The sequence below is a fragment of the Cannabis sativa genome, chromosome 5 (genome assembly GCF_029168945.1).
Source record: "Cannabis sativa cultivar Pink pepper isolate KNU-18-1 chromosome 5, ASM2916894v1, whole genome shotgun sequence".
In the NCBI taxonomy this organism is placed as follows: Eukaryota; Viridiplantae; Streptophyta; class Magnoliopsida; order Rosales; family Cannabaceae; genus Cannabis; species Cannabis sativa.
The window spans coordinates 71,215,752-71,243,219 of NC_083605.1; the positions used below are offsets into that span (position 1 = coordinate 71,215,752).

At 32.1% G+C, this 27,468-nt stretch overlaps 1 protein-coding gene across 4 annotated transcripts; it reads left to right on the forward strand.

Annotated features, from left to right (window-relative positions):
* The first annotated feature begins 23,879 nt into the window (after positions 1–23,879).
* Positions 23,880–27,468, forward strand: LOC115717095 (calcineurin B-like protein 1). 4 transcript variants are annotated; one of them, XM_030646035.2, is made up of 9 exons: positions 23,880–24,163; positions 24,678–24,833; positions 25,113–25,195; positions 25,437–25,496; positions 25,723–25,831; positions 25,941–25,993; positions 26,739–26,819; positions 26,915–27,027; positions 27,141–27,468. In XM_030646035.2, exons 2-9 carry the CDS (start codon positions 24,755–24,757, stop codon positions 27,202–27,204), a joined length of 642 nt encoding a protein of 213 aa, XP_030501895.1. In that variant the 5' UTR covers positions 23,880–24,163; positions 24,678–24,754; the 3' UTR covers positions 27,205–27,468. The 4 variants fall into 4 exon arrangements, with proteins under 4 accessions (XP_030501895.1, XP_030501897.1, XP_030501898.1 ...); XM_030646036.2 differs by having other exon boundaries at positions 23,882–24,163; positions 24,707–24,833; XM_030646037.2 differs by lacking the exon at positions 25,113–25,195.

Genomic DNA, 27,468 nt, shown 5'->3' on the forward strand with positions numbered 1-27,468 from the left:
TAAGTTAACTTTAAATAAAATAATTAAATAATAATTTTATTCATTAGATATAAGTTTTAAATTTAAATTTCAAAACTTAGGATTTCTATGTTAAATTTTTTTTTTGAGGAAAGGCGTTTATAATATAAATTAAACTGAGTTTAGACCTCACGGTCATTACATAAAATAGCATCCGGTATAGAAGGGACCGGGATAGAACCATACAACTGATGGGAGAAAGCCCATCTAGCCACATTATGAGCGGCAAAGTTACAAGATCTGCTAACATAAGAAAAACAACAGGTATTAAATAAAGGAGATGACTTAGTACAAAATGAGACGTAGTTCTCTAAGGCCCAACGAGATCCATTCCCATTGATAGCGTCGATGACTACTCTCGAATCATTCTCCACAATAACATACTTATAGCCGAAATTTGAAGCAACTGATACAGCCAAGCAGCAAGCCGCAGCTTCACCACACAGGGCATCCGAGAACTCCTCCCGAGCCGTGTGAACATTAATCACTCTGCCAAGATGATCTCTAGCAACCACAGCAATACACGAACTCTCCAGACCTACTTTCACATCACAGTTCAGCTTTATCCAGTCCTCAGGGGGAGGGGACCAAGCTTCCTTTAGCACCAGAGTTGGACTAGAGAGTAGAGAATCATACATATCTGCATAGGAGGTACAAATAATATCAAAGCATTTGTTAAAGTCAACAGGACAGTTATTATGGACCTTATCATTACGCACCCTCCATATAGTATCCACAACAATAGAAGCATACAAGAATATATCATCGGCACTGGCCCCTTTGTGTTTAAGATCCCAGATGAACTTAATCCAATCCCAGACACGAATGCCCGTATCACAGACTAGATAGATACCCCACGGAGATGAACGCCATAAGTGAAGAGCTACATCACAAGAAAGGAAAAGATGTTCAACAGATTCTTCCCCCACGCCACAAAGGGGGCAACTCGAGTCCTCTATATGGAAACGTTTTCCTATAACATCTCTTACAGGAAGAGCATTGGATAAGATGCTCCACCACATGACTTTGTGTCGCTCCAAGATTTTGCTATTCCACAATTTATTCCAAAGCTTTGGCGCAACATCACAGTGAGGAGCTCTTTCCAGGGCTTGGGATAGATAAGCAGACTTACACGAGAACTGCCCGTTACTTTCCAGCGTCCAAACCCATCTATCTTGACCAACACCAGAGGGGTGACCCCCTTTCAAAATGGCCGCAACCGTGTCCTTCTCAAACAGAGAATTCAGCTTTTGAAGGTCCCAGTGACCATCATTACAGAGTAACTCCCCTACACAATTAAAGATGGTAGGGGCACCCCTCCTACGCTTCGGGCAAAAGCCTTTAGAATGAGGAATCCATGGGTCCGACCAGATTTTCGTTGATTCTCCGTTAGCAATCAACTTACAAGCCCCTTTTTTCAAGATAGAATTAGCCTTGACAACACTTTTCCAAAACCAAGAATCAGAATTTTTATACCTGCAAGAGAGAAAGTCATTTCCCCGGAGGTACTTCGCGTTCAATACTTGAGTACATAGAGATTGGCTGCCGGTTAGAATATTCCACCCCCATTTAGCCAAGAAGGCCTGGTTCATTTCTTTTGTCTTGCGGAAACCCAATCCACCTAACGATTTGGGGAGGCAAAGCTTGTCCCAAGCCTTTAGGTGGATCCCATGGTTTCCCTTCTCAAAACCCCACCAAAAATCTCTAACCAGACTATCGATCCTATTAACCATACGAGATGATAGTTTTGTAGTTTGCATAGCATACATTGGCAAGGACAAGCCCACGGACTTTATTAGAGTAGCCCGCCCCGCCTTTGAAAGAGTCTTTGCCTTCCAACCTTGAAGTTTAGCCGTGAGGTTGTCTAAAATAAAGTTGAAATCAGCGTCCTTTTGCCTAGATCGGAAAAGGGGAAGACCCAAGTATTTTAAGCACCCCTCAGGATAATCAATACCCAGACCTTCCTTGATATCCCTCCGCATGTTCACCGGCGTATTCTTACTGAAGAAAATTGTCGTCTTGAGCTTATTCACCTGTTGGCCAGACCATGAGCAGAATTTTTCTAAGCAGCTCCAGACTCCATTAGCTTCAACTAAATTGGCTCTGCCCACCAAAATTAAGTCATCCGCAAAGAAAATGTGGGATAGCACAGGACCACCTCTACTGAGTTTAATACCTTTGATAGAACCCTGGTCAAGGGCATCATGAATTAATCTTGACAGAACATCAGCCGCCCAGATGAAAAGATAAGGGGAAAGCGGGTCTCCCTGACGGAGCCCACAGGAAGGGTTGATTTTGCCAACAGGACCCCCATTAAGACAAATATTTAGGGTTGTAGTAGAAATACATTGCGATATCCAATGGCGGAATTTTGGCGGAATACCATAACACTCCAAGACATGATCAATAAATTTCCAGCTCAACCTATCGTATGCTTTAACAAGGTCAATTTTTATAGCAAAGAATCCCTCCTTTCCCTTCTTTCTATTAAAGGAGTGGATAATTTCTTGGACAATGACATTGTTATCATGGATGTTTCTACCTGGGACAAAAGCAGCTTGCGTTGGACAGATAATGGAAGGAAGAATGGGTCTAATTCTGTTAGCCAAAATTTTAGCTATGACTTTGTACACCACATTACACAGAGAGATCGGTCTAAAATGATTGGTTCGGGTAGGGTTTTGGACCTTCGGGATGAGCACAATGTTCGTGGCATTAATCCCTCTATGCATATTACCATTCTTAAAGAAGTCTAGGATCGCATCACAGAAATCCGATCCAACGGAATCCCAGTAATGTTTGTAGAAAAGGACTGACATCCCATCAGGACCCGGGGCTTTATGGGTGTTCATGGTAAACAAAGTCCTCTTTATCTCATCAGCACTAGGGGTACCCACAAGGTCATTCAACTCCTCCTGAGAGAGTCGCTCATGAATCAACTGACAGCAGTTAAAATCCAGAGAGGATGAAGCTTCCGTAAATATATCTTTGAAGAAATCAATAAACTCCCTCCCAATAACCTCACGGCCGGAAATCCAAACATTTTCCTTGTTCATAATACTCTCGATGGCATTTCGCCGGCCTTTAATAGCAGCCGAAAGAAAGAAAAACTTAGAGCACTTATCCCCATCTTTGAGCCAAGAAATCCTGGCCCTTTGTTTCCAATAGATCGCTTTCCTTTCTCTTGACTCATTAAGATCCCGGCGGACCACCCGCTCCTGATTCCAGTCCCGAGACCCAGCCGGGAGTCTCTGCAGAAAGTCAAGCTTTCGTTCAAGTTCTTTAATAGTCACATCAAGCTTACCAAATTGAGATCTATCCCAATTCAGGAGAGCCACCCTGGTGGCGCCCACCTTTTTGAAAATTCTTGCCGGAGCCCAGGCATGGTTAACCGAGTTCCAAGCATTGGCCACCACCAGATTGCTTCTAGCATCACGAGTCCATCCTTCCTCAAACTTAAAGGACCTTTTAAACTTGGTCGTCGGGCCATCCGACATAAGACATAAAGGCCTATGGTCAGAGTTACAAGTCTGGGACGAGCAAAGGATAGCTCTTGGGAATAAGTTGAGCCAAGCACCATTCACTAAACCTTTATCCAAAGCAGATTTCACATGTTGCCTCCCAGACCGATGGTTATCCCAGGTCAAGTTATCCCCTTGGATTGGCATATTAATAAGACCCCTAGTGTCCAAAAGGTTAGAGATGATCGGGATAAAAGGGTCCCGGCCAGAAGAGCCTTCCCTTTCAGAGGCATTAAGAACGAAATTTGTATCCCCCAAAATAAGCCAAGGCCCCCCGAATCTATCTCCCAGTTGCAAAAACTCAGACCAGAATTTTTTCTTAGCATGAAGGTAAGGGGGACCATAAACACACGAAAGGAGCCAAGGGTGGGAAGCGGGGTCCGAATACACTAACCCCGATATATGATTACAAGAGCACGAAATACATTCAAAATTAAACCCAGCCTTCCAAGCCAAAATAATACCACCCGCAGTGCCTCTAGCAGGAACACAAACATTAAAATAAAAATGGAGGGTTTTAAGAGTACGTACCAGAGGATTAGCATCCACCTTAAGCTCGGTAAGAAATAGAAAATCAGGAGCTCGAGACCGGATGAGGGACTTCAATTCCCGAACTGTAGAGGTCTGCCCTAACCCTCTACAGTTCCAAGCAATGCCTCTCATGGCTCCTGTGGAGGAGATTCCACATTCTCCTCCACAGGGGTATGAGAGTAAGCAGACCCACTCGAAACATCATCGTCAATCACAAAGGAACCAATCAAGGGGTTCTTCAGAATACCAGATCGGCTTGGAGAGTTAGAACTATCCTCAGAAGGCTCTTCAAGTACCATATCGGAATCATTCTCTTTATGCTTTGAGTCCCAGGGAAAGTCTCGGACTACACCTGGGTGCTTGCGGTGGATTTTATGAGGCCTAGAGCAAAGAGATGCCGAAGATTCAAACTTCCTTTTCTTGAAAGGAGTAGTCCTCTCATTAACCTCAGAAGAAGCCGGGACTCCAATATCACCACCTATCTTGCGAATCTCATACAAATCTAGTTTGCCAAAGTGTTTGAGATCATTCATCAATTCCTCTTGAGCTTTAAAGAAATGAGACAAAGCTTGCTCTTCATTTATTTGGACTTGATCTACACACTCACCAAAGGGCTTTGAAGATGTGAGCCCAACTTGGCCACCAATAGCATGGTCCAAATGAACCGGCCCTATAATAGTTTGAGTAGGCATAGAAGAAATCGGGTCCACATGCCCAACAATAGAACAATTGTTATTGAAGTTTGATTCCTCCAAAACAGGCCCACCACTCTTTAAATTCGGCCCAAGCCGATGGACTGGCCCTATGGGATGGGAGTTAACTTGATTTAACATAATAGGCCCACCTTCCAAACTCTCATCAGCTGGCCCACTAACTTTCACAATCGGCCCACACGGAGACAGCCCACCCTCCAGTGAAAACAACTCAACAGCCCCAACAATTGAATTTAAACTTAAATCCGTACCTTCCACGCGTGGTCTTCTCAAAGGAGAAACTCCAACATGGACTTTTCCCTGCATTCGAACCCCAAGGTCACCACTATTACCCGAAGAAGCAAAACGGTCCTTGCCTCCTGCAGCCGGTTGCTTAGGATGCCACTCCAGTCGTTTGGTCTCCCCAGGCTTAGCTGTAGCACGATGGGTCACCATCAAGGAGCGTCTCGGACGACGAACCGACCCAGAATCATCCAACGGTACACCAGCAGCCGGGGCCGGAGTCGCCATTAAAGGACAGAACGCACCACCTTTCTTCACCACTGCCATGGAGGAGACCGAACTCGAACCACCGAATGATGGACCAGAGAAAACATCGAGGTACGCGGAGGACGTGGATAGCCACGGACCATACATTGGGAAAGGAATTCCATCACATTTAGCCACCGTCACCGGCGACGACAACGAACAGCCCCGTCGTTGATGACCCAGACGACCGCAGTGGTAACAAAAAATCCCAATCTTTTCAAACTTAACTTGCAACCATTGTTTCACACCAGAATTTGTATCAAAAAAGCACCCTGAACATAATGGCTTATGAATGTCGATATCCACCAGGATCTTGAAAAATGTTGTCCACGAGGCTGGTTTGTCTTCCTCCATATCAAGCTTTATAACAGACCCGACCAAGCCCCCAAGAAGTAATCCATTAGCTCTTGAGTAAAACTCGTGGGGAAGGTTGTGAACTTGCACCCAAACTCTTAGAGAATTAAACACAATCGGCCCGTCGACACTCGGAGACCAATCTTGCAAAGCCAACGTATAACCACGAACACACCAAGGACCGTTTGCAAGAGCCCAGTTCCTGTCATTACCATTATCAAACCCAAACTTGAAAACATTGGAGTTTTTCACATCATCCACCATAGCCACAACACTAATCGGTTTTTTCCAAGTTTTGGCTACAAAATCCAAAACAGTAGGGATATCAACAATCATTGGAGCAATAACTTTCCCGTACAAACACGATGACGCTAGCGCCTTAACCGAAGAAGGGCACGGAGACAGCTTGATAGAGGTTTCCATGCACGTAAAGTTCCTTCCTTTTAGGGAAGAGTTGGAGGTAATGATTGGCTCCATAATAAATACACACAAACAGAGAAGTAAATGGACCCCAAAAACACACTACCTACCCAAATCTCACCAACTCCAAATACAGAAAAAAGGAGAACTTTACAAAGAAAACACTCAGCCCTACCCAAGTCAACTCAGACAAACAAACCAAGACAAAGAAACAGAGAAAACAAAGAAATAGTCCACGCACTAACAGTGAGAGAACAAAGGAGACACTAAACAAGAAACGAGAGACTTAAAGACTTAAAGGTGATACTTAATGGTGAGACAAAGGGAACAAAGCAAAGACCAGCTTACAACACAGACACAAACAAACGAGGGACTTAAGGATGACACGAAAGAAAGACGACTCCAGACGAGAGAGAGAAAGTAGATGACCATCTCTCATCTAATCTAATCTCTATGTTAAATTTAACAAGTCGTAAATTTGTAGCTCAATTTTGAACCCAATAAAGTTCAAATTACGATAAATTTATTTCTACATGATTTATTTTATATGTCGTATAAAACCTAAAAACTATATACATATAAATTTGAGGAAATCTAAAAAAGGTTAATTAGATTAAACTTTTTTCTATCATCATCAGAGTTCTTGCTCATGTGTTGCGACAAAAACAAGAACCTAATATACAGTTTATACTATTAGCCCATACTAATCTTTGTGTGTGGTGGAAGGTTCAGAAGATCACAGTGTGAGTTCTTCATCACCATCTCGAGGATACAACTTACGAAAAGAAGAAAAGAACCCTAATTTGCTTTGAGAGATAAATTATTCTTTTTGTCTATTTATTTCAGATTTCACATATATATACATGTGGTGATGCCAAGGATATGGTACGGTGATAATCATAATTATTATTTCGTTACATACCTAATTTAGTACCACAAAACTAAAAAAAGGTATTAGAGTGATTCGAATAATCTTTATTATATACACCTTCACTTAGATATCATACTGCATCAGTAATTCGAATCGAGATTGCTTGCACCGAATAACATGCATCAGTAAATCATACTAGCAACCGTTGATTAAAAACTCCATATCTTTAATATGTTACTGACTGTTTTATTTATGGCTAAATGATTTTAATTATACAATACAAGTCACAACCTCATGTATGAGTAAGAAATTTTATGATATTTATACAAATTATTCAATATTAAATATCAATAATTTTGCGTAGTACATATCAAAATATTCAATTTTTATTTATAAACATAAATAAATACAAATCCCACAACTTTTATTTATAAACAGAATGTCTTTACAGAAATATAAACTATTTAGAATTTTTTGAAACTTTACAGGTGGTCCTAAATAACTATAAAGTATACGATCATGAAAAAAATAGACTAAATTTTTTTTCTGTATGTCTAAACAGATAAGAGATCTATCAAAACAATCATTTAAGTTTAATTACCAATTACTGGTAATTAAAATAGGAAAATTTACATGATATACTAACTTTTGTAATTTTTTTACAAAAATATTACCAGGCGGTATTTTTTACTTTTTTACTGTGTTTTTTTATAAGTTTCATACTGCAGTATACTGTATTAAGTTTTAACTGGTGTTCTACTAGTGTTTTACTGGTGTTCTACTGGTGTTTTGAGTTGTTCTGCTTTGTGTTTTACTGGTGTTTTATAAAAACACAGTATTTTTAAAAAATTTCCGTGTGACAGTATTTTTGTAAAAGTTAATCCAAATTACAGTATTTTTGTAAATTTCCCTTAAAATATCAAAATAAAATGGTAGTTAAGGCTTTTGAAAGTTTGGTTGAGTAGGAGTAGTGTGATGAAAAATAGTTGCAAGTTCAAGAACACTACTTGGTTCCTCTTCTCTACTGAATGGGAATTGATTTTGGGTTGGGCTTGACCAAGGCGTGCTAGGCACCTATTGGCCCAAAACTAAATAAAAAATATATTTTAAAAATACACATATTTTTTGGTAATTTTAAAAATTACCATTTTTTTTTTTTGAAAATAACCTAATAATTTTATTGCTACTTAGAACTTAATTATTCTCAGGATCGGCCTTGAACAAATACAACCTAAGTAATGTGTTCCTTTAGAGCCACATTCCATAAAAATAAATGAAAAAAGTTATGCAAATTCAACCATATTATTGTAGATCTCATATTAAGCTTTCTAAATAATCATATAATGTTAAGTCAAATAAGGATATCTTCATATTTTTCAGTATTGATATCATATAAAGTCAAATATGAAGGTGAAAACAAGTTATTTGAAATAAATCATAAGAAAAGAGTGAATTTCGAAGTTTGTGGCAGAATTTACATACCTATCTTTTCTTCATTTTTTAATTTCATCTTGTTCTTTTAACTTAATTTGTCATCTTGTTTTATTTTGATTTAACTAATATTATTATGTTTTTCATATATAAAAAAGTTGATTTAAAAATCATGTCACGTCTCAACTAATATTCTAAATTTCTATGTATAATTTATACCTTATTGTAGTATCGAATCATACAAAAGTTCCTAAGAATTTCTAATAATTTGCTCTAATGGATCTGTGATTTAGGTTTAGGAAATCACGAAAGTGTAAAGTGTTTTGTCCAATTCTACAACATACTAGAATAATTTTCTAGTAAGATCAACTAGAGCCACTCACAATTCATTTATTAATAGTAAATATATATAAGCAAAAGAAAAAATAAAGTGTTAAATGGATCTATATAGCCAGACAAGAAGTGCCACCAGCTAATAATATAAATATAAAATAAAAAATAGAATAAGAAATTTCTAACTTTTTTTACTTTTATACTGTGAGGTAGAATTTTTTTCAAAAATACTGTGTAAGTTTTCACTGTTGTTTTACAGTTATTTTTTAGTTGTTCCACTGTTATTTTTAGTTGTTTTATTTTGTGTTCTACTATTATTTTATAAAAATACAGTATTTTTGAAAACATTTCAGTGTAACAATATTTTTATAAAAATTAACTTAAATTCTAATATTTTTGTAAATTTCTCTAAAATATTGTATGACAATCCCAATCTATCTCTTGTTGTTAAGTTGCAGAAGTTAGTTTATGTAGTTAGATTAAGTTTTAATTAAGTTTGATTTGGTGCATGTTTATTAATAACCATCTAATTAATTTAATTATTATGAATCTAATGGTTATAATAGTGAACCTAATATTTAATATTAGAGACAAAATGTACTTTTATTTAAGTCTTTTTTTTTTTTTTAGAAAAAGCGATTAAATTATATAATCAAACTGAGTTTAGACCTCACGGTCATTACATAATAGAGCTTCCGGTATAGAAGGGACCGGGATAGACCCATAAAACTGATGGGAGAAGGCCCATCTAGCCACATTATGAGCGGCAAAGTTGCAAGATCTACTAACATAAGAAAAAGAACAAACACTAAATAAAGGAGAAGACTTAGTACAAAATGAGATGTAGTTCTCTAAAGCCCAACGAGATCCCTTCCCATTGATAGCGTCGATGACCACTCTCGAATCATTCTCCACAATAACATACTTATAGCCGAAATCTAAAGCAACTGACACAGCCAAGCAGCAAGCCGCGGCTTCACCACAAAGAGCATCCGAGAACTCTTCCCGAGCCGTGTGAACGCTAATCACTCTACCAAGATGATCTCTAGCAACAATCACAACACACAAACTCTCCAAACCCACTTTCACATCACAATTCAGCTTAATCCAGTCCTGAGGAGGAGGGGACCAAGCTTCCTTAGGCATCGGTGTCGGACTAGAGAGCAAAGTATCAGACATATCTGCATAAGAGGTACAAATAATATCAAAGCATTTGTTAAAATCAACAGGACAGTTATTATGGACCTTATCATTACGCACCCTCCATATAGTATCCACAACAATAGAAGCATACAAAAAAATATCATCAACACAGGCCCCTTTGTGATTAAGATCCCAGATAAACTTGATCCAATCCCAGACACGAATGCCCTATCACAAACCGGATAGATACCCCACGGAGAAGAACGCCAAAGATGAAGAGCCACTTCACAAGACAGAAATAGATGTTCAACAGATTCTTGACCCACACCACATAGGGGGCAGCTCGTGTCCTCTATATGGAAACGTTTTCCTATAACATCTCTTACCGGGAGAGCATTAGATAAGATGCTCCACCACATTACCTGGTGTCGCTCCAAGATTTTGCTATTCCACAGTTTGTTCCAAAGCTTAGGAGCGACATCACAATGAGGAGCTCTTTCCAGGGCTTGGGATAGATAAACAGACTTACACGAGAACTGCCCGTTGCTTTCCAGCGTCCAAACCCATCTATCTCGACCTACACCAGAGGGGTGACCCCCTTTCAAGATGGCCGCAATTGTGTTCTGCTCAAACAGGAGCTTCAACTTTTGTAAGTCCCAACGTCCATTGTTAAAAACCAGCTCCGCTACACGGTTAAGATTGGTAGGGGCACCCCTTCTACGCTTCGGGCAAAAGCCTTTAGCATGAGGAATCCAGGGGTCCGACCAGATATCCGTTGATTCTCCATTAGCAATTAACTTACAAGCCCCTCTTTTCAGGATAGAGTTAGCCTTGACAACACTTTTCCAAAACCAAGAATCAGAGTTTTTGTACCTGCAAGAGAGGAAATCTTTTCCCCGGAGGTACTTTGCGATCAGAACTTGAGAGCATAAAGATTGGCTACCAGTCAGAATATTCCACCCCCATTTAGCCAAGAAGGCATGGTTCATTTCTTTAGTCTTTCGGAAACCCAATCCACCTAACGATTTAGGGAGGCAAATCTTGTCCCAAGCCTTTAGATGGATCCCATGGTTTCCTTTCTCGAAACCCCACCAAAAGTCTCTGACTAAACTATCAATCCGGTTGACCATACGAGATGAGAGTTTAGTAGTTTGCATAACATACATAGACAAAGACAAGCTCACAGATTTGATAAGAGTTGCACGCCCCGCCTTTGATAAAGTCTTAGCCTTCCAACCCTGAAGTTTTGCCGTAACTTTAAAATTAACTTTAAATTTTTTTATTCAATTACTAAAATTCTATTAAATCTATCCGATATATATTATTAGATATATATTATGTTAATTTTAAAGTTACAAAAATGGGTTAAAAAAAGTTACAAAAATGAGTTTATGTCAATGAGTTAAATTTCAGTTATTTTATGTATTTTTATCTAAATACAAAAATAATTATTTATTGAGCTATTATATTATTTTAAAAAAAAAATATTTCAAGGTATAATATTTAAATAATGTGCAAAAAAAAAATGAAAAATCAAAGTAAAATATAAAAAAAAAAAAGAATTTTAATTAGTAATGAGTTTTGAGAAATATTAAATAGAGAAAGTGGTGGAAAATAATAAGCAAAAAAGAAAAAGTGCCAAAATAAATTAATTAGAAAACAAGGAAAGAAGAGACAAGAAGGCCAAGCAATAAGCAAAATAGTTTCTTCTTTTTGAAACATAAATATAAATTTTTATAATTAGTTAATTAATAAAGTAATTAAGATGAGTTTTGTCATATATAATTATGAGTTATGGTCATGAAAAGTGTTAATTAATCACATGGATTTGTCTTAAGATGGGTCCAATTTGTCTATTGTCGACCTTTAATTGCGGCCATGCTTAATTTTGGCTATGACACGTTTCAATTATAATAAGGCACTTTCGGTAGTAACCATATATTTAATTTAGTGTTACATTGAACAAGGTCAATATCACTATTACATTTCAAAAAAGAAAAATATATGAGAAGGAAAATAAGTTTGTTTAAAAATATTATGAAGATGAGCATAATTTTTGATGTGACAATATAATTATAAATAATGAATGAATGGAAATAATTGAGTTTTCTATTCATATATTTATTTAATTAAACTAAAGTCTTAAATATTCATAAAATATTGTTGACATTTTATACATGTATGACAAGTGTGCTTGACCTAGTATATGAGTATGGTTTATGGATTGCATTATGACCACGTGTAATTATGTATATTACTTTGGAATCGGATAATGTTTTTTAATTAATTATTGAAAATTTGAGATAATGTTTGTAAGCTAATTATAATACTTAGTGTGATTTTTTTCGAAAAGTAATATTAGTGTTTTGAAAGGGGAACAAAAATTGATTTTTTTTAAAAAAAATAATAATAAATAAAAGAAAAAAAAATATGGTATTTACAACCTCACGAATGAAACCTTTCACCCAATTTATTCATTTGTACTAACTATGTACAAAAATTGATCTCACCTAATTATAACTGAGTAATTTAAGTAACTACTTGTTGAATTAGTGTGATTAGTTTTAGTTTTATATGGCTAATTTTAATTTTATAAAACCAGTATAATTAATTTTGATTTGATAAGATTAGTATAGTTAATTTTTGTTTGTTACACTTGTATAACTAATTTTAGTTTTATAAAGTCACTAAGGTTAGTTTTAATTTTATAAGTACAGTATGATTAGTTTTAGTTTTGTAAATTAATTAAAATTTGATATTGATCAATTTTTTTTATCATTTATTTTGTATGTATTTTATTGGTAGAGTGGAAGTAAGTTTGAGATTTTTTTTTATATTAAAATTTTATTGTCTAGTTCTCCTAAAGTATCTTTGTATGCACTTAGCATAAACAATAAATTTTTTAAATGGAAGAAAATCTTTCACTTTTTGCGTAACATAATAACTTTTGTTATTTTAACATTCTTCAATTTTCTCTTACAAAATAATAATAATAATTAGCAGCTAAATATTAAATATTTAATTATAATCGGATTAAATACGATGTTATTTTTTAATATTTAATTGAACTAGATTGGATCAAATCGAATATTGGATGATGTCTTCAAATATTTAATACAATCCAGTATCTAATTATATTAATTAGTATTTTTATTTGGGTTGAAAAGTAATTATATTTTATCTTATTTTATACGTATATTAAATTAGGATTAAATTTTACTTATTTTTATTATTATTATTATTTTATTTTTGGATCTCATGGATCCAATCCAATCTAATAAATATTAGACTTAAAATATTATATAGATTTAATTCGATCCAAAAATATTGAGTCTAAAATATTGAATAAATATGAACTAGATGTAATCATTTGACAAAATTCAATGGATATACATGAAATAGAACCGATTCAATGTATGTTAGATAAGTTTGGATGATTAAAATTAATTAGATCTAATCGGTTGATAAAATTTAACACTCAGTCAATATATAATTGGATAATAAGTTTAAAAATATTAAATGTAGTTTAATAAACACTTTAATTTGTACTTTCTATATTTATTAATTTTTAACTTATTTTTGACAAAATTGATTCATTAAATTTAAAAAATAAATGTAAAGAATGGGAGACATTTAAACAAATTCATTATATTAATTTTTTTTTTTTTTTGGTTTGACAATTTCTTGTTCCCTTAATAACAAACATTTGCACTAAAAAAATGGCTTAAATTGTATTTTATATAAATATATTATCACTTCACTTCTTATCTTCTTATCTTGTTTTGCTAGTGAATACTAACATGATAAATATAGATATATATGATTGATAATTTTTAATTTAATTAATTAGTTCGTATTTAGTTAGGAGAAATGAAAATTTAAAAATATGAATGAGGATAAGAAACAAGAATTAAAATAAAATTTAAAATGTATAAAAATATATATTTTTTTAATTTTTTTCTAATATTGAATTATATATATTTTTTATATTTTAAAATAGAATAATCATTTTACTAAAATGATAAAAAAACTAATTTGTTAAAATAATATTTTAATATTTTAATATGCAACCAAACATCGCATGATTAATCAATTATTTTTGGGAATGATTTTTTTGATCAGATTTTATGAACAAGAGATTTGATTCCTTTATATAATATAGAGTAACTCAAAGATTTTGACATTCTATATTTATATACACTCTAATTACATACTATAATGAGTGTTTAATACCAACAATTACACACACTATATATATGTATTATCTATAAACTAGCTATAATGTGCTTTCAATATCAACTATTACTATTTTTAAGGAGCACTGTTTATTTATACATAATTAAAATTAAATATATAAAGTGTGTAAATTAAGAGTATGTGTATTACTCATAAATTTGAGTTTTTATTATTTGTATCTTTAATAAAGAAATGATTAAGTATATAGTTAAAATATAATTTATTTAACCAAAAAAAAATATAATAATAAAAATTAGGCTTTATACTTTTTTCAGTTGGTGTCTTTAAACTTTATCTTCTTTTTATATATATATATTTTTTTTCAATCACTCTACTAATTTTGTTTTTATCATTACACAATATTTTGCATCAGTGATGATGGAAGAGGTAGAGATTGCATGCATTGGATTGCTATGACAAAATTGGGGTTCTTTGCATTTGAGATTCAATTAATTAAGGTTGCATATGTAAGGGTATATTAGGTAATAAAAGTGAGTAGATTTGAATTGATTTTAATATGTAATTATTTTTAATTAAAAGAAAAAGATATTTCTTAACTTATCCCGTTAAAATACAACTCATTTAACAAAAAAAAATATGATGAACTAAAAACGACATAAATTTAGCACATAACAAATATTGTGTCAAAATTTGTATCATTATAGATACACACTACTTTTTAATTTATATTTATGCTATTTCAATTATTTTATTATCATATTTAGCTATAACATTAAATTATAAACAATTTACATTTTTTTTAATTATTTTACTTAATAAAATTAAAGGATTAATTTAGAAATATACAAAAATAACAAAAAATTATAAAAATATGGTTGTAAAAATTTTTAATATTTTTTACATTTATTAATATTTTATTTACAGAAAATACAATCTTTTAATTTTTTTTTATGTTATTTTTATATTATTTTCTTATTATTTTGTTCTTATTTGTATATTATTTTTATGCTGTTTAGATATTGTTTAAATGTTATTTTTCTGCTACTTTCATGTGATATTTTTTGGCATTTTCATGTTGTTTTTATATAACACCGTAAAAAATAAAAAATAAAAATATATTTGAATGTAAAACCAACACGAATAGTTTCCTGTTACAATTGTACATTGAAACGCAAAATTAAAAATTGATACAAATATATCATAAAACTGGGAAATAAACTGTCCTTCGCCTACAGTTGTATTTCTTTTTTGATAATTAACTCATAAACTATATAAAATTTCAAATGTTAATATTTTTTATGTAGTTTGTTTTAAGAGTATGTGTAGTGACTCTACTCAACTTTTTTCTTTTTCACTCTTGATAAAAAATAAATTTTGTAGTCTCAATTTTTTAATTATTATGATATTTTTTTTGAGATAATTATTATGATATTAATAAATGATATTTTAATTAATTAATTTATTAAAGATATATATATTATCATATAGTTAATTTTAAATATTACTTTTAAAAATATTAAATCATTAAATTTTAATACAATAACGAATAATATATAAAAAATTAACGTAAATATATCATAAAATTATATTTTATAAGCTAAATATAACACAATTTTTATAGATGGTCTTATTGTATCTTTTTTTTCTTTTTTTGAAAATAAGCGTCAAGTTGCATTAGATAAAGGAAATATAATTAGACCTCACGGTCATTACAAAGCGTGTTCTTTGGCAAAGAAGAGACCGTAATACAGCCAAACCTACGGTGGGTAAAAGCCCACTTAGCCACATTATGGACAACATAGTTACAACGTCTACTAACATTCATAAAATTACAACTAGTAAAAGAAGGAGTAGATCTCAAACAAAAGGAGACATAGTTCTCAAGAGCCCAATGAGACTCATTCCCATTGAGCGTATTGATAGTTAGTCTCGAGTTACTCTCAATAATAATAAACTTTAAACCTAAATCCAAAGCCACAGAAATGGCTAAACAAATAGCCACCGCCTCTCCACATAAAGCATCCGAAAAGTCCAGCTGAGACGTGTGGATTCGAACCACTTTGCCCAGGTGGTTCCTAACAACAACAGCTGTGCACAAGCTTGCCAAACCCACTCTAACATCACAATTCAGCTTGATCCAATCCTCAAGGGGTGGATTCCAGCTTTTTGTCAAGTTAGGAGATGGACGTGGTACCAGAGTAGTATGTAATTCTGCAAAAGAAGTATGAAGAAGGTCAATACATTTTAAAACATCCGGGTGATTGTTGTTGTGAATTTTTTTATTTCACGCTCTCCAGATGGTATCAACCACGATCGAAGTATAAAGGAAATCCTCCTCCACTCGGATACCCCTGTTGTTAAGTGTCCAAAGAAATTTCACCCAGTCCCAAACACGAATCCCATTATCACAGACCGGATAGATGCCCCAAGGAGATGAGCGCCACAGATGTAGCGCCACATCGCACGAGAGAAAAAGGTGTTCAACAGATTCCTCCCCCATTCCACACATAGGGCAGCTAGTATCCTCTATTTGGAATTTTCTCCCGATCACTTTCCTGACAGGGAGCGCCTCTGAGAGAATGCACCACCAAAGGATCTTATGCCGCTCGAGCACTTTGCTATTCCATAACTTGTTCCACAGCGTTGGGGCTACCACACAATGGCTAGCTCTATCTTGCGCTTGAGTTAGATAAGCGGATTTACAAGTGAATCTACCATTAGACTCCAGTGTCCATCCCCATTTATCCTCTTCCTGCCCCGAAGGATTGCCTCCTTTCAAAATAGCAGAGACAATTTCTTTGTCAAACATATTATTTAGTTTAGAAATGTCCCAAGTTCCATGAGTTGTGAGAAGATCAGCCACACAGTTCAATCCAGGCGGAATTTCTCTTATTGGTTTTGGAATGAAACCTTTTAGGTGAAGAATCCAAGGATCCCTCCAAATGCAAGTGTTTCTACCATGACCCACTAACTTACAAGCCCCTTTTTTCAAGATTGCCTTGGCTTTGATCACATTCTTCCAGAACCACGAGTCAGAATCTTTATAATTGCAGTTTAAAAAATCTTTACCTCGAAGGTATTTGGCCTCTAGGACTCTGCAGCATAAAGATTGACAACCATTTAGCATCATCCAACCCCATTTAGTCAGGAAAGACAGGTTCATTTCTTTTGTTTTCCTAAAACCAAGGCCTCCAAGAGACTTTGGGAGACAAAGTTTATCCCAAGCTCTTAGATGCATGCCATGGTTTCCTTTCTCAAAATCCCACCAAAAATCTCTGACAAGACCATCTATTCTTTTAACCATACAATCAGAAAGTTTGGTGGTTTGCATTGCATACATTGGTAGCGATAGACCAACAGATTTAATCAGGGTCGCACGCCCTGCCTTGGAAAGCGTTTTTGCTTTCCATCCCTATAATTTGGATGTTAGTCTATCAAGGATGAAGTTGAAATCCACATCCTTTTGTCTAGATCTAAAAAGAGGCAGACCCAGATATTTAATGACATCTTCCTGAGAGCCAATACCCAGCACATCCTTAATGCCTCTTATTGTATCATTACTTATAAATATATAACATTATTTTTTGAATACCCCATTCATCAGTCTTTCTATTTTTCTCTATATTCAATTTTTGAACTCTAATCTTACCCGACTCGACCCAACCCGACCCAACGTCGCCACCCGCACCCTCCACCTTGTTTTCCTCTTTGTATTTCTCATCTTTTTCTAACTTCCACTAAAACAACAAATAAAATACCTTGATATAATTTTGATGATTTAAACTTAACACCCGCGACCCACTTTGTTGCTAGGCATGCACGATCACTAACTGGTCGTAGCATTCTGGAGCCTTCTATCCCCCTTGATCTTCAGATTATTTTATATTCAGAATGTTAATTTAATGAAGTTACAATTTCATGTCAAAAAAATTATATATTTCCAACATATATGGGCATGCTCTTATTTTATTTTTGCTATTGTTTTTTTTCAGTCTGAAATTTAAATCTGTATAAATTTGATTTTACTTGATAGTGCATAATCCATCTCGATCATGAGGCATACAATTATTTTTTTTATGAAACTAAAATAATTTTTCTAGATAAAACTTGATGCAAATATGTATCGATCAATAGTGCTTGATGACCATTTTGAATTTAATAACCAAAACAAAAAAAAATTGTTCGATAGTGATCTATATACTACTCGAATATTGGAATTCCTTGCTAAGTACTCAAATATAAATTTTGTTCTAATGAGGTATTAAAAAATTTAAAAAATATTAGCATGTGTATACTTATTTTAATTTTAATTTTTAAATAATTAAAATTGTTTTTTTAATTGAGAGTACTAAAATACTTAATTTTTTTTTATAAAATTATAAATGTGTTTTTGTATTTTTTTTTTCTTTTTTAAGGAAGCAAATGGAAAGTGATTTATTTATTTAAAAATTAACGTTCGAAACACATAGAGAGAAAACAAAAGAAAAAGGAGGTTTTTTGTTTTTTTTTTTGGTTGAACAAAAGTTATAAAAAAAATAATAATAAAGGAGGTGCTTAGAAGCACCCTTTAAATAATATTAATATATTTTTTTTTTTGACACAATTGATCAAACAATATAGAAAAAACTATATAATATTCCATAAAATTCAAATCTTGACCAAAGGTCGACATGCCTTTTTTGACAGAAATAATAATAATAATAAAAAAAAAACACATAGGTTTTGATCGTAATATTTCTTGTCAAATGTCAACCATGTGATTTGATTTTTTAATTTTTAATTTTCTTTAGGTTATATAAGAGATTATTTATTGACCCATGTGAACTGATATTTCTAGGCCTATCAAAGTTTCCTTTTGTTATTTTGCTTTTTTCTTTCTTTATACATTTTTAGCTAAAAAAAAATGGTGTTTTATTTTGATATGCATACAAATATGACATTGTCAAAACATATTAGCCTTTTATCAAGTGAGTAATTTTACTTGTTATAGGACACAATGAAAGGTCAATTTGTTTGGAGCTGTCGAACTATATTTTGATAGGAATCATCTACCACTTTTCTTTTTGTTGTAACTAATAATGGAGTTATATATATATATTCCCATATTATTAATATTATTATTTGGTTTTTTCTTTCAAATTTTTGCTACCACACAAATCTTAGTAGTGTTAGTCACTTTTGTTTTCTCCTTTTATAAAAGAGGATTGAGAAAGAACTTCTAATAATAATAATAATAATAATAATAGCCCAATATGATGATGATATAAAATAGATATGATGATTTTTATAGCCTTGTCAAGCAAGCCAATAATCCATATTATTATTATGTGATCTTGTTATTATTTCCTTGTCCATGAACAACACTACAAAAGCCAATTTTCTTTGTAAGTATGTTTGAAAAAAAGTAACTTCCCTTTGCCAAAAAATAAATATATAATAGCAATAACTACCTCAATGTGCAATATTCCAATTCTTTTTAAGCTCAACCATTTCGCTTTAAAGGACCTAACCACCAACCAACCACTGTGAAGACATATTTAAATATGGTTTTTTATATATATATTTTTACGAAAATCAACATAGTATAATATCCACATAGCAACCAGCGGAACTATCTAATTAAATTACAATCGAAACAAGATTAAAAATAGTAATTCCCCTATAAATATTGAAAATAATTGTGAGATACTTAAATTACACATGTGATTATGTGAATTCTTTTATATATTTATATTCTAATTTTCTAGTAACACTTATTACATGTGCCTATCCAATTATTTAATCATATTTTCCTTAAATTTTTATTCTAAATATATTTCTTTTTATCATCTAATTTATTATTGAATTATTTAGGTTGGGTTGCAATTTTTTTTGAGAATTACCCCATATACTATTTTTTTAATTTTTCTTTTTAAATTTACAGTTTGAATATCTAAAATAGTTGCAGCGCTAGTTGCAATAGGGGTTTCTGTACGATTTTTTGTTGCAATTTATGTTGCAGCGCCAGTTGCAATAGGACTTTCTATGTAAAATTCTGTAAATGCAAAAAAAAACTATTTTTAAGTGTAAAAATGAAAAAACTTTTTTTTTATTAGAGAAGCAAGGAATATAAAAAAGAAATGAAAATAAATCTAATTTTTTTTTTGAAGGCCTAATCTAATTAAATTAAATAATAATTTTTAATTGTTCTATTTTTTACCCAAAGAAATTTTTAATTGTTCATTTGCCGATTAGAAATTATATTTAAATAAATAAATAAATAGATGATTTGTAGTACTATATTAAAAGCTAATATTAATTTAGTAAAGAGCTACTATTATGATTCGTTGTCCTATCCCTTTTCTGATTTTGTTGATCACGTGGGCCTAATATATCGATTTTTTTTATAGGAAATATTTAGTAGGGCAATATATAAAATAAGAAAATATTTAGGTGGAGTCACGAAATATCTTTACATACAGATATTTTTTTGGAAATTATTTCATATGCTATTTTTTTAATTTTTTTTTTTAAATTTACGGTTTGGGTTTGTAGAGTGGTTGTAACGCTAGTATATATGATTTTTTATTGTAATTTAATTGCAGCTCTACTTGAAATAGGAATTTCTATGTAAAATTGTGTAAAAAAAAAAACTCGTTCGAAGTGTAAAAATAAAAAAACCCCTATTTTTTTATTATGTGTAACTATATTATTTAATACTAATAATTAATTAATTCTTTTTATATTATTTTTATTTCTTTTTTTAAATAATTTAATGACCCCTAATAAGGAAAGTTAGCTAATATTCAATATTGTAGATCCTTAAGCCTCATTTACTAAAAAATCTTCAAATAAAGTGTCTTACATGCAATTTTTTTTATTGAAACACTTCTGCAATATTTTTGTTTTAATACATAGTAAAACTTAGAGATTAAATATTATGAACACATTGGACATATAAAACTAAGGTTTTAAATATATTTGATTGTACAATTAATTAATCAAATAATACTAATTTTTTTTACCACAGTTCGTATGACTCTATTAGTACGGCTTTCGATAAATATTAGCAACTTTCCTTATTAGGGGTTACTAAATTATTAAAAAAATATATAAAAATAATATAAAATGAATTAATTAATTATTAGTATAAAATAATAGTTTGACATATAATGAAAAAAAAAAATGTGTGTATGTACAAATATTTTTTGTGACTCTACTTAAGCATTATCCTATAACACATAAAAATAGTAAATATTTTTCAATTTTTTTTTCTGAATAATTTTTCAATAAAAATTTATAATTTAAATATTTTTTGCTTTATCCCTATGCTTGATGAAGATGCTAAGGTTTCAGTTCTTAGATCAGGTGATGGTTGTTGGAATGAGACTCTGGTTCTTAGCTTATTTGATCCGGTTGAGTCTCGCTACCAAAAATAACTATTTTTAGTGATAATTTTTAGTCTTAATATTATATTTTTGTAACTAAATGTGATTTTTAGTCACAATAAAAAGTTATTTGTGACATAGTATGTAGATACAAGTTGTTACTAATTTAGTGTTAGTCACAACAAGTATTGTGACTAAAAATACATTTAGTCACAACAAATTATAATTTTTGTGACTAATACCTTTAGCCGCAGATCTTTTAATCACAATATTAGAATGATAATTTATAATTAGTCACAAATATTTTACTTTCAGTAGAAATTTTGTTGTGACTAATTGTAAAATTTTTAATTGTATTTAGTGCCATTTTATCAATTCCCAACTTGGATAAGTTTATTTTGGAGCATGAAAATTATAAATTTAATCCACTTAAGAGTGGCTATTAGTTGTTGTAAAACAAAATGGCTATTGATTGGCTAATGTAATTTATCCACATGAGTTTAGCTGATGTAGTCTCTGAACTTACATGGATTCAATCACTACTTTCTGTCTGAACTTCAATTCAGGTCTAAGTCCAACACCAACTATTTGGTGTGACATAATTAGTTCAATCATGCTAGCTGCTAATCCAAATTTGCATGTCCAAACAAAGTATATCGAAATAGACCTCTATTTTGTTCGAGATAAAGTTCTAAATAAGGAAATCAATGTCAACCATATTTTTACTAAGCATCAACTTGCTGACTGTCTAACTAAACCAATCTCCAGTAATTAATATGCTCATTTTAGGACCAAACTCAAGCACCCTGAATTTTAAGGGATTTGATAAGGAGGCTTAGTTAGTTATGATAGTTAGTATTAGTTAAACAATTTTTTGTTAATGAGTTCTGTAACTACTTTCTGTTATAATTGTTTGCTGCTCTTTTCTCTCGTGTATATAATAAACACATATATAATAGTTTCATAACATGGCTGAATAACAGAATTCGTTCTCTTTGAATATTTTTCTTTCTCTCTCTATCTCTATCTTTCTACTTGTCAAAAATTTTGTTACTAATGGAGTTGTTTCATCTACCTGAGCATACTTTAGTTAATGGAATGATCCTCAAATCAATTTTATTGATGCTTGGGAAGTTTTTGTTTTCCCTAGTATTAGTATGGAGCATTGGAAGTTACCAAATATTGATATGATTAAAATCAATGTAGATGCTCCTATTATTAGCACAAATGATTACTTTGTAGTTGGAAGGATTGCTCGAGACCATAGGGGAGCAATTATCCTCGCCTTTTTGACGTTGCTACCAAGTCATGTTCAACTGAATCTCGTTGAATCTGCATGGGTGAAGGAAGCACTCAGTTGGATCAAGCAACAACGACTTTCAAAGGTTACCATATAGTCTGATTGTCAGGTGGTTGTCAATGTGATTTTTAGTTCTTTTGATATGCAATCTCCATCAGAATACTTATTTCTATTGTCGTTCTCTTTGTATTTTTTCAAATAATATTATTATTGTCTTTATTAAATAATATGCGAACAAGACCACCAATTATTTGGCAAGAGTTGCTTGTTCTTACTCAGATCGTTGCTACAATAAGGAACTTGTCTTTACTAACGTGCAAGCTATTTTAATGGCTGATTTGTTAGTTTAATATAACACCAAATTTTTATTGAAAAAAACATATTGAGATAAGTAAACCACATAAGCTAATTTTATCTTTAATTCAATTAATGTAAATTCTCAAGTTTAAGATTTATATTTCTTCCTTAAAGACAAAACTATTGAGAAAATTAAAAATTTTAAACTCCTATATTTTTTTTTGTCTGAAATTTCAAACTCTTGTATTGGTAAAATAAAAGTCCCATATAAGTTAGTTTAGGTCATTGATGGACTCAAAATTTTTCTTAATTATTATAAAAAATATTTATTCTACTTTAATAAATTTATGGAGACCTTTTTACTATTTTACACGACAATTATTAAATTTATTAGAAAATATTTTATTTTTTAAATATAATTTTTTTAGAGATTTTTTTAAAAAAGTAAACTTAAGGGTTTTGCTACAAAAAAAAAGATAAGAAGGTTAAGTATATAAAAATTAAAATATAAAAAGATTTTGGCACTAAAACAAGATAAAAAGATTAAATATATAAAAATTAAAATATAAAAAATTTCCCCGTAAATTACTAAAAAAAAAATCTACAATTTAATAAATTAATAAAAAAATAAAAAGCTTTGTTAAAAAAATAATAAATAATAAAACAAATAAAAAGCTCATCAAGGGAGCGTGACCCTATGAGTGAGGGACTTTGGGTTTAAGGGTTATTAGGAGGAATATTCCAAAATTCCAATCTTTTAATTTAAACTTAAGAACAAGCAATCTTCCCGATTTTTTTCACGCGGTATAATAACGCGTGCGATGCACTCGCGAAATCTAAGCCTGGTATTTAGCAACTCACTTTCTCCTACTTTGGGCTCTCGTTTCCAAGTTCGTTAGTGTATCATTGTTGAATCCATCACCGTTAAATTGTGGTTAGGTTTGTTTGATCAAATTCAAAACTCAATCTCACCCGTTCATATACTGTCTTCTCTCTTTCGGTTTCGCTAAATTTCACTATTTTCTCCGTTGAAGCCTCTCTGTTCCACCTTGTATTCTCTTTCTCCACCTAAACCCTTTTTCCCTCATTCAATTTCTCTGTTTTCTGATTTAATTTTTTCCGGCCATTTATTAATTTGGGTAAGTTTCTTCTGCGTTATTTTAGCTGTTATGGTTTTTGCTTCGCTGAATTTTGTTTTTTGTTAATCTGATTTGTATTCCGTTGTGTTTTTCTTTTAAAAATTGGTTCTTTATTATACCCTTAAAACTGGTTCATCTTGATTGTATTTTAATGTTTAGCTTTCTGTTTGGTTACTGGGAAATTAAAATATAAAAACAATAATGAAATTTTAACACTTTTTCAACATTCGATCTGCATAACTTCGACCCTGTATTATTTTTCGTTATTTTATTGCTTATAATGTTGCAAATTCTTAATTTTTTTTATTATCTTTTGCTAATCCCATGAAAAATTAATAATGTTTTTCTTTTTAATTATTATTGTATTAAAGCTTTTGTTCTAGTTAAGCACGTATGAAAACTAGTCAACGTTTGTAAAATATTAGGACTAATAAGTACTTTATTTTACTAATTAATTTTGCATGGATTTCTTTCCTTTTTTTTTTTTTTGGAATTGGGATTTTGAATTTGCAAGGTTAAGATGGTTTTGATAATAAATTGTAGTGAAGGAGCTTAGCTAAGCGGCACAACCTTCTTCTTCCTCCTCTTTAAATGGGCTGTTTTCATTCTAAGGGAAGAAGGCAATTTCCTGGTTATGAGGACCCAGTCGTCCTTGCTTCACAAACAGCTTGTAAGTTCTTATTCTTTGATCTTTGAATGAGTTATACAGATCATCTTGTATATCTATATATGTATGTGCATGAACTTTTTGACTTCTGATGACTAAACTGAATTTGGGTCCTCAAGTTTTGATGATTATGAATCATGTATTTGTTTTTTTTTTTTTTTATCAAAAATGAAAAAGCAGTGTTTGAGAAGCTCTTCAATCAAAATAAACTGCTTATTAAGTTTTCTACTCCTTTCTCATGTTGATTTTAAGCATTATCTTGTGTTAATTTTCATTCTCCAGTTAGTGTTAGCGAAGTTGAAGCATTGTTTGAGCTTTACAAGAGCATTAGCAGCTCCGTTATTGATGATGGGTTGATAAACAAGGTATTGTTGGAGCCAAGGTCTCTTACCTTTGGCATTTTGATCTGTCATATGGCTTTAGTTAAATTTGAGTTTAGCTGAGTTTTTTTGTTAAAAATTTGATGCATTTTTTACCAAAGATTCCTGTTCTTTTTCATGTTAAGTTTAGATTTTTCATTGAAAGATTAGACACATGGCTAAGTACTGAACAACAATCGCATATGTTATTTCCAATTTTAATAGGATCCTTTTGTTTCATATGCAGGAAGAGTTCCAGTTGGCACTTTTCAAAAACAGGAAGAAAGAAAATCTCTTTGCAAATCGGGTAAGTACTGCATTTTTCGAATCTGTTGCTTGCTGCCTATTTACAAAATGATATTTGTGTGTAGATTTTATATTGGTGTTCAAGCAATGAATTTGTTTGAAGGAGATACAGTTTATTGCTTGCAATTGTTTGAATAACATACGTTTATCGAGTAGAACGTTTGTGGACTAATTTTTCTTCAAACTCTAGGTATACATTCTGATTTCTGAGTGAATTTTGCTTGCAGATCTTTGATATGTTTGATGTCAATCGAAAGGGATACATTGATTTCGGTGACTTTGTAAGATCGCTAAATTTTTTCCATCCCAATGCTCCACAGGACGACAAGATTGACTGTAAGTTGAAATGACATGATATAATAGCAATAGCTTCAGCCTACACGGTTTTGTAGATTTGTGCTGGTATTATTTAGTTGATGTGTTGACAGTTAATATTGTTTTGCAGTTTCATTCAAGCTTTACGATTTGGATAATACAGGCTTTATTGAGCGCCAAGAGGTATTTTGATGCTCTTTAAATTTGCTATACCTATTTTTTTTTGTTACGTTCTGGTTTGTATGTGCATGGAGTCATGGTATGGCCTGGCATAGATATTGCTCCAACATGTCTCTAGTATTTTGATGAAGTTTATAAACTTGGTTTTATAGAACATGAATGATCCTCTGTTGTTTCTGTGATGATCTCACAACCTTTTCCTCTTGTTTACTTCATATGATCAAAGTTGGAATTTTCTCTAAATTCGCTCATTTTCGAGTTGTTTCTATGGATTTCAATTTGTTGGGATTTTGGATTTTGTTGTTTGGACCTATACATACATGTAGCTTCTTAATACTTGTTCTTGTCTTCGGAATCTTTTTGGAGTAATCAGTGATATATCATTAAGGTATTTTGCGAAACTGTTGAATCGCAGATCCACCTTTAAGCAGTTACTATTTGTCCTCTGCTCCCCTGTTACTTCTAAGACACATTGTATTAAATGTTCTTATGTGAATAATACGCGCCACACATGATCCTTTCCTCTTATTCTGTTTTCCAAAAGTTAGTAAGGTGTTTTTCCATGGCATATTATTCTTTTACTTTGTGGTTTTTATACACTTTTCAAACAACTTTGTCAACAAGGCTGCCTATCTGTTTTCGCCTATTCACTTTTATTGCATGGTTTTTATTCTTATTTTAGAGGGAAAAGAAAAATTATGTGGCGATTTCGTTCTTTCTGAATTAAACTGTTGTGTGCAATGTGCAGGTCAAGCAAATGTTGATTGCACTTCTTTGTGAATCCGAAATGAAGCTGGCAGATGATACCATCGAAACAATACTCGATAAAGTAAGTATCTTTATCAAAAATCAAGTTCATTCATCCAAGGTTTGCCTATATTTTTTAAAATGTTTATAACCGAGTTATTCTTTTTCTGGGAACAGACTTTCATGGAGGCTGATGTCAACCAAGATGGGAAAATAGACAAATCAGAATGGCAAAATTTCGTTTCGAAGAATCCATCATTGTTAAAAATCATGACTCTCCCATATTTAAGGTATGCCACTTGTGTGTGCGTGCGTGCTTGATTTTTCCAAACAGTGGAATTTTTCGGGAACTTAAAAGGATGAAATAATCTGATTCTTGTTTGTGTTTTGAACTAAAATGCAGGGACATTACAACGACATTCCCAAGTTTTGTGTTTAATTCTGAGGTTGATGAGATTGCTACATAAGAGACTACTATACAAGATTTAGCTTAGGAAGATTTATGCAGTTACAGTTAGGGTGGTGTTTCTTTTTTTGTGTGTTTAGTTCATCTATTGAGGGAAAAAAAAAAGGAAAAAGGGAATATATTTTGGTGTAATGAATGAAAAATGTGTTCATTGGTTTATTAATATTATTGGAGGGTAGTGACTGAGTTTAATATTAGTTTGCTCGGTCAATTGTAAAGAACCTTCTAATTCAAATTTCTAGTCAAATTTTAATGTTTCCACTCA

Coding starts and splice junctions, on each gene's coding strand:
- LOC115717095 (XM_030646035.2), top strand. CDS start 24,755: ATGGGCTGTTTTCATTCTAAGGGAAGAAGGCAATTTCCTGGTTATGAG. Junction 25,497..25,722: donor AAAATCTCTTTGCAAATCGG/GTAAGTACTGCA, acceptor TTTTGCTTGCAG/ATCTTTGATATGTTTGATGT. Junction 27,028..27,140: donor ATGACTCTCCCATATTTAAG/GTATGCCACTTG, acceptor ACTAAAATGCAG/GGACATTACAACGACATTCC.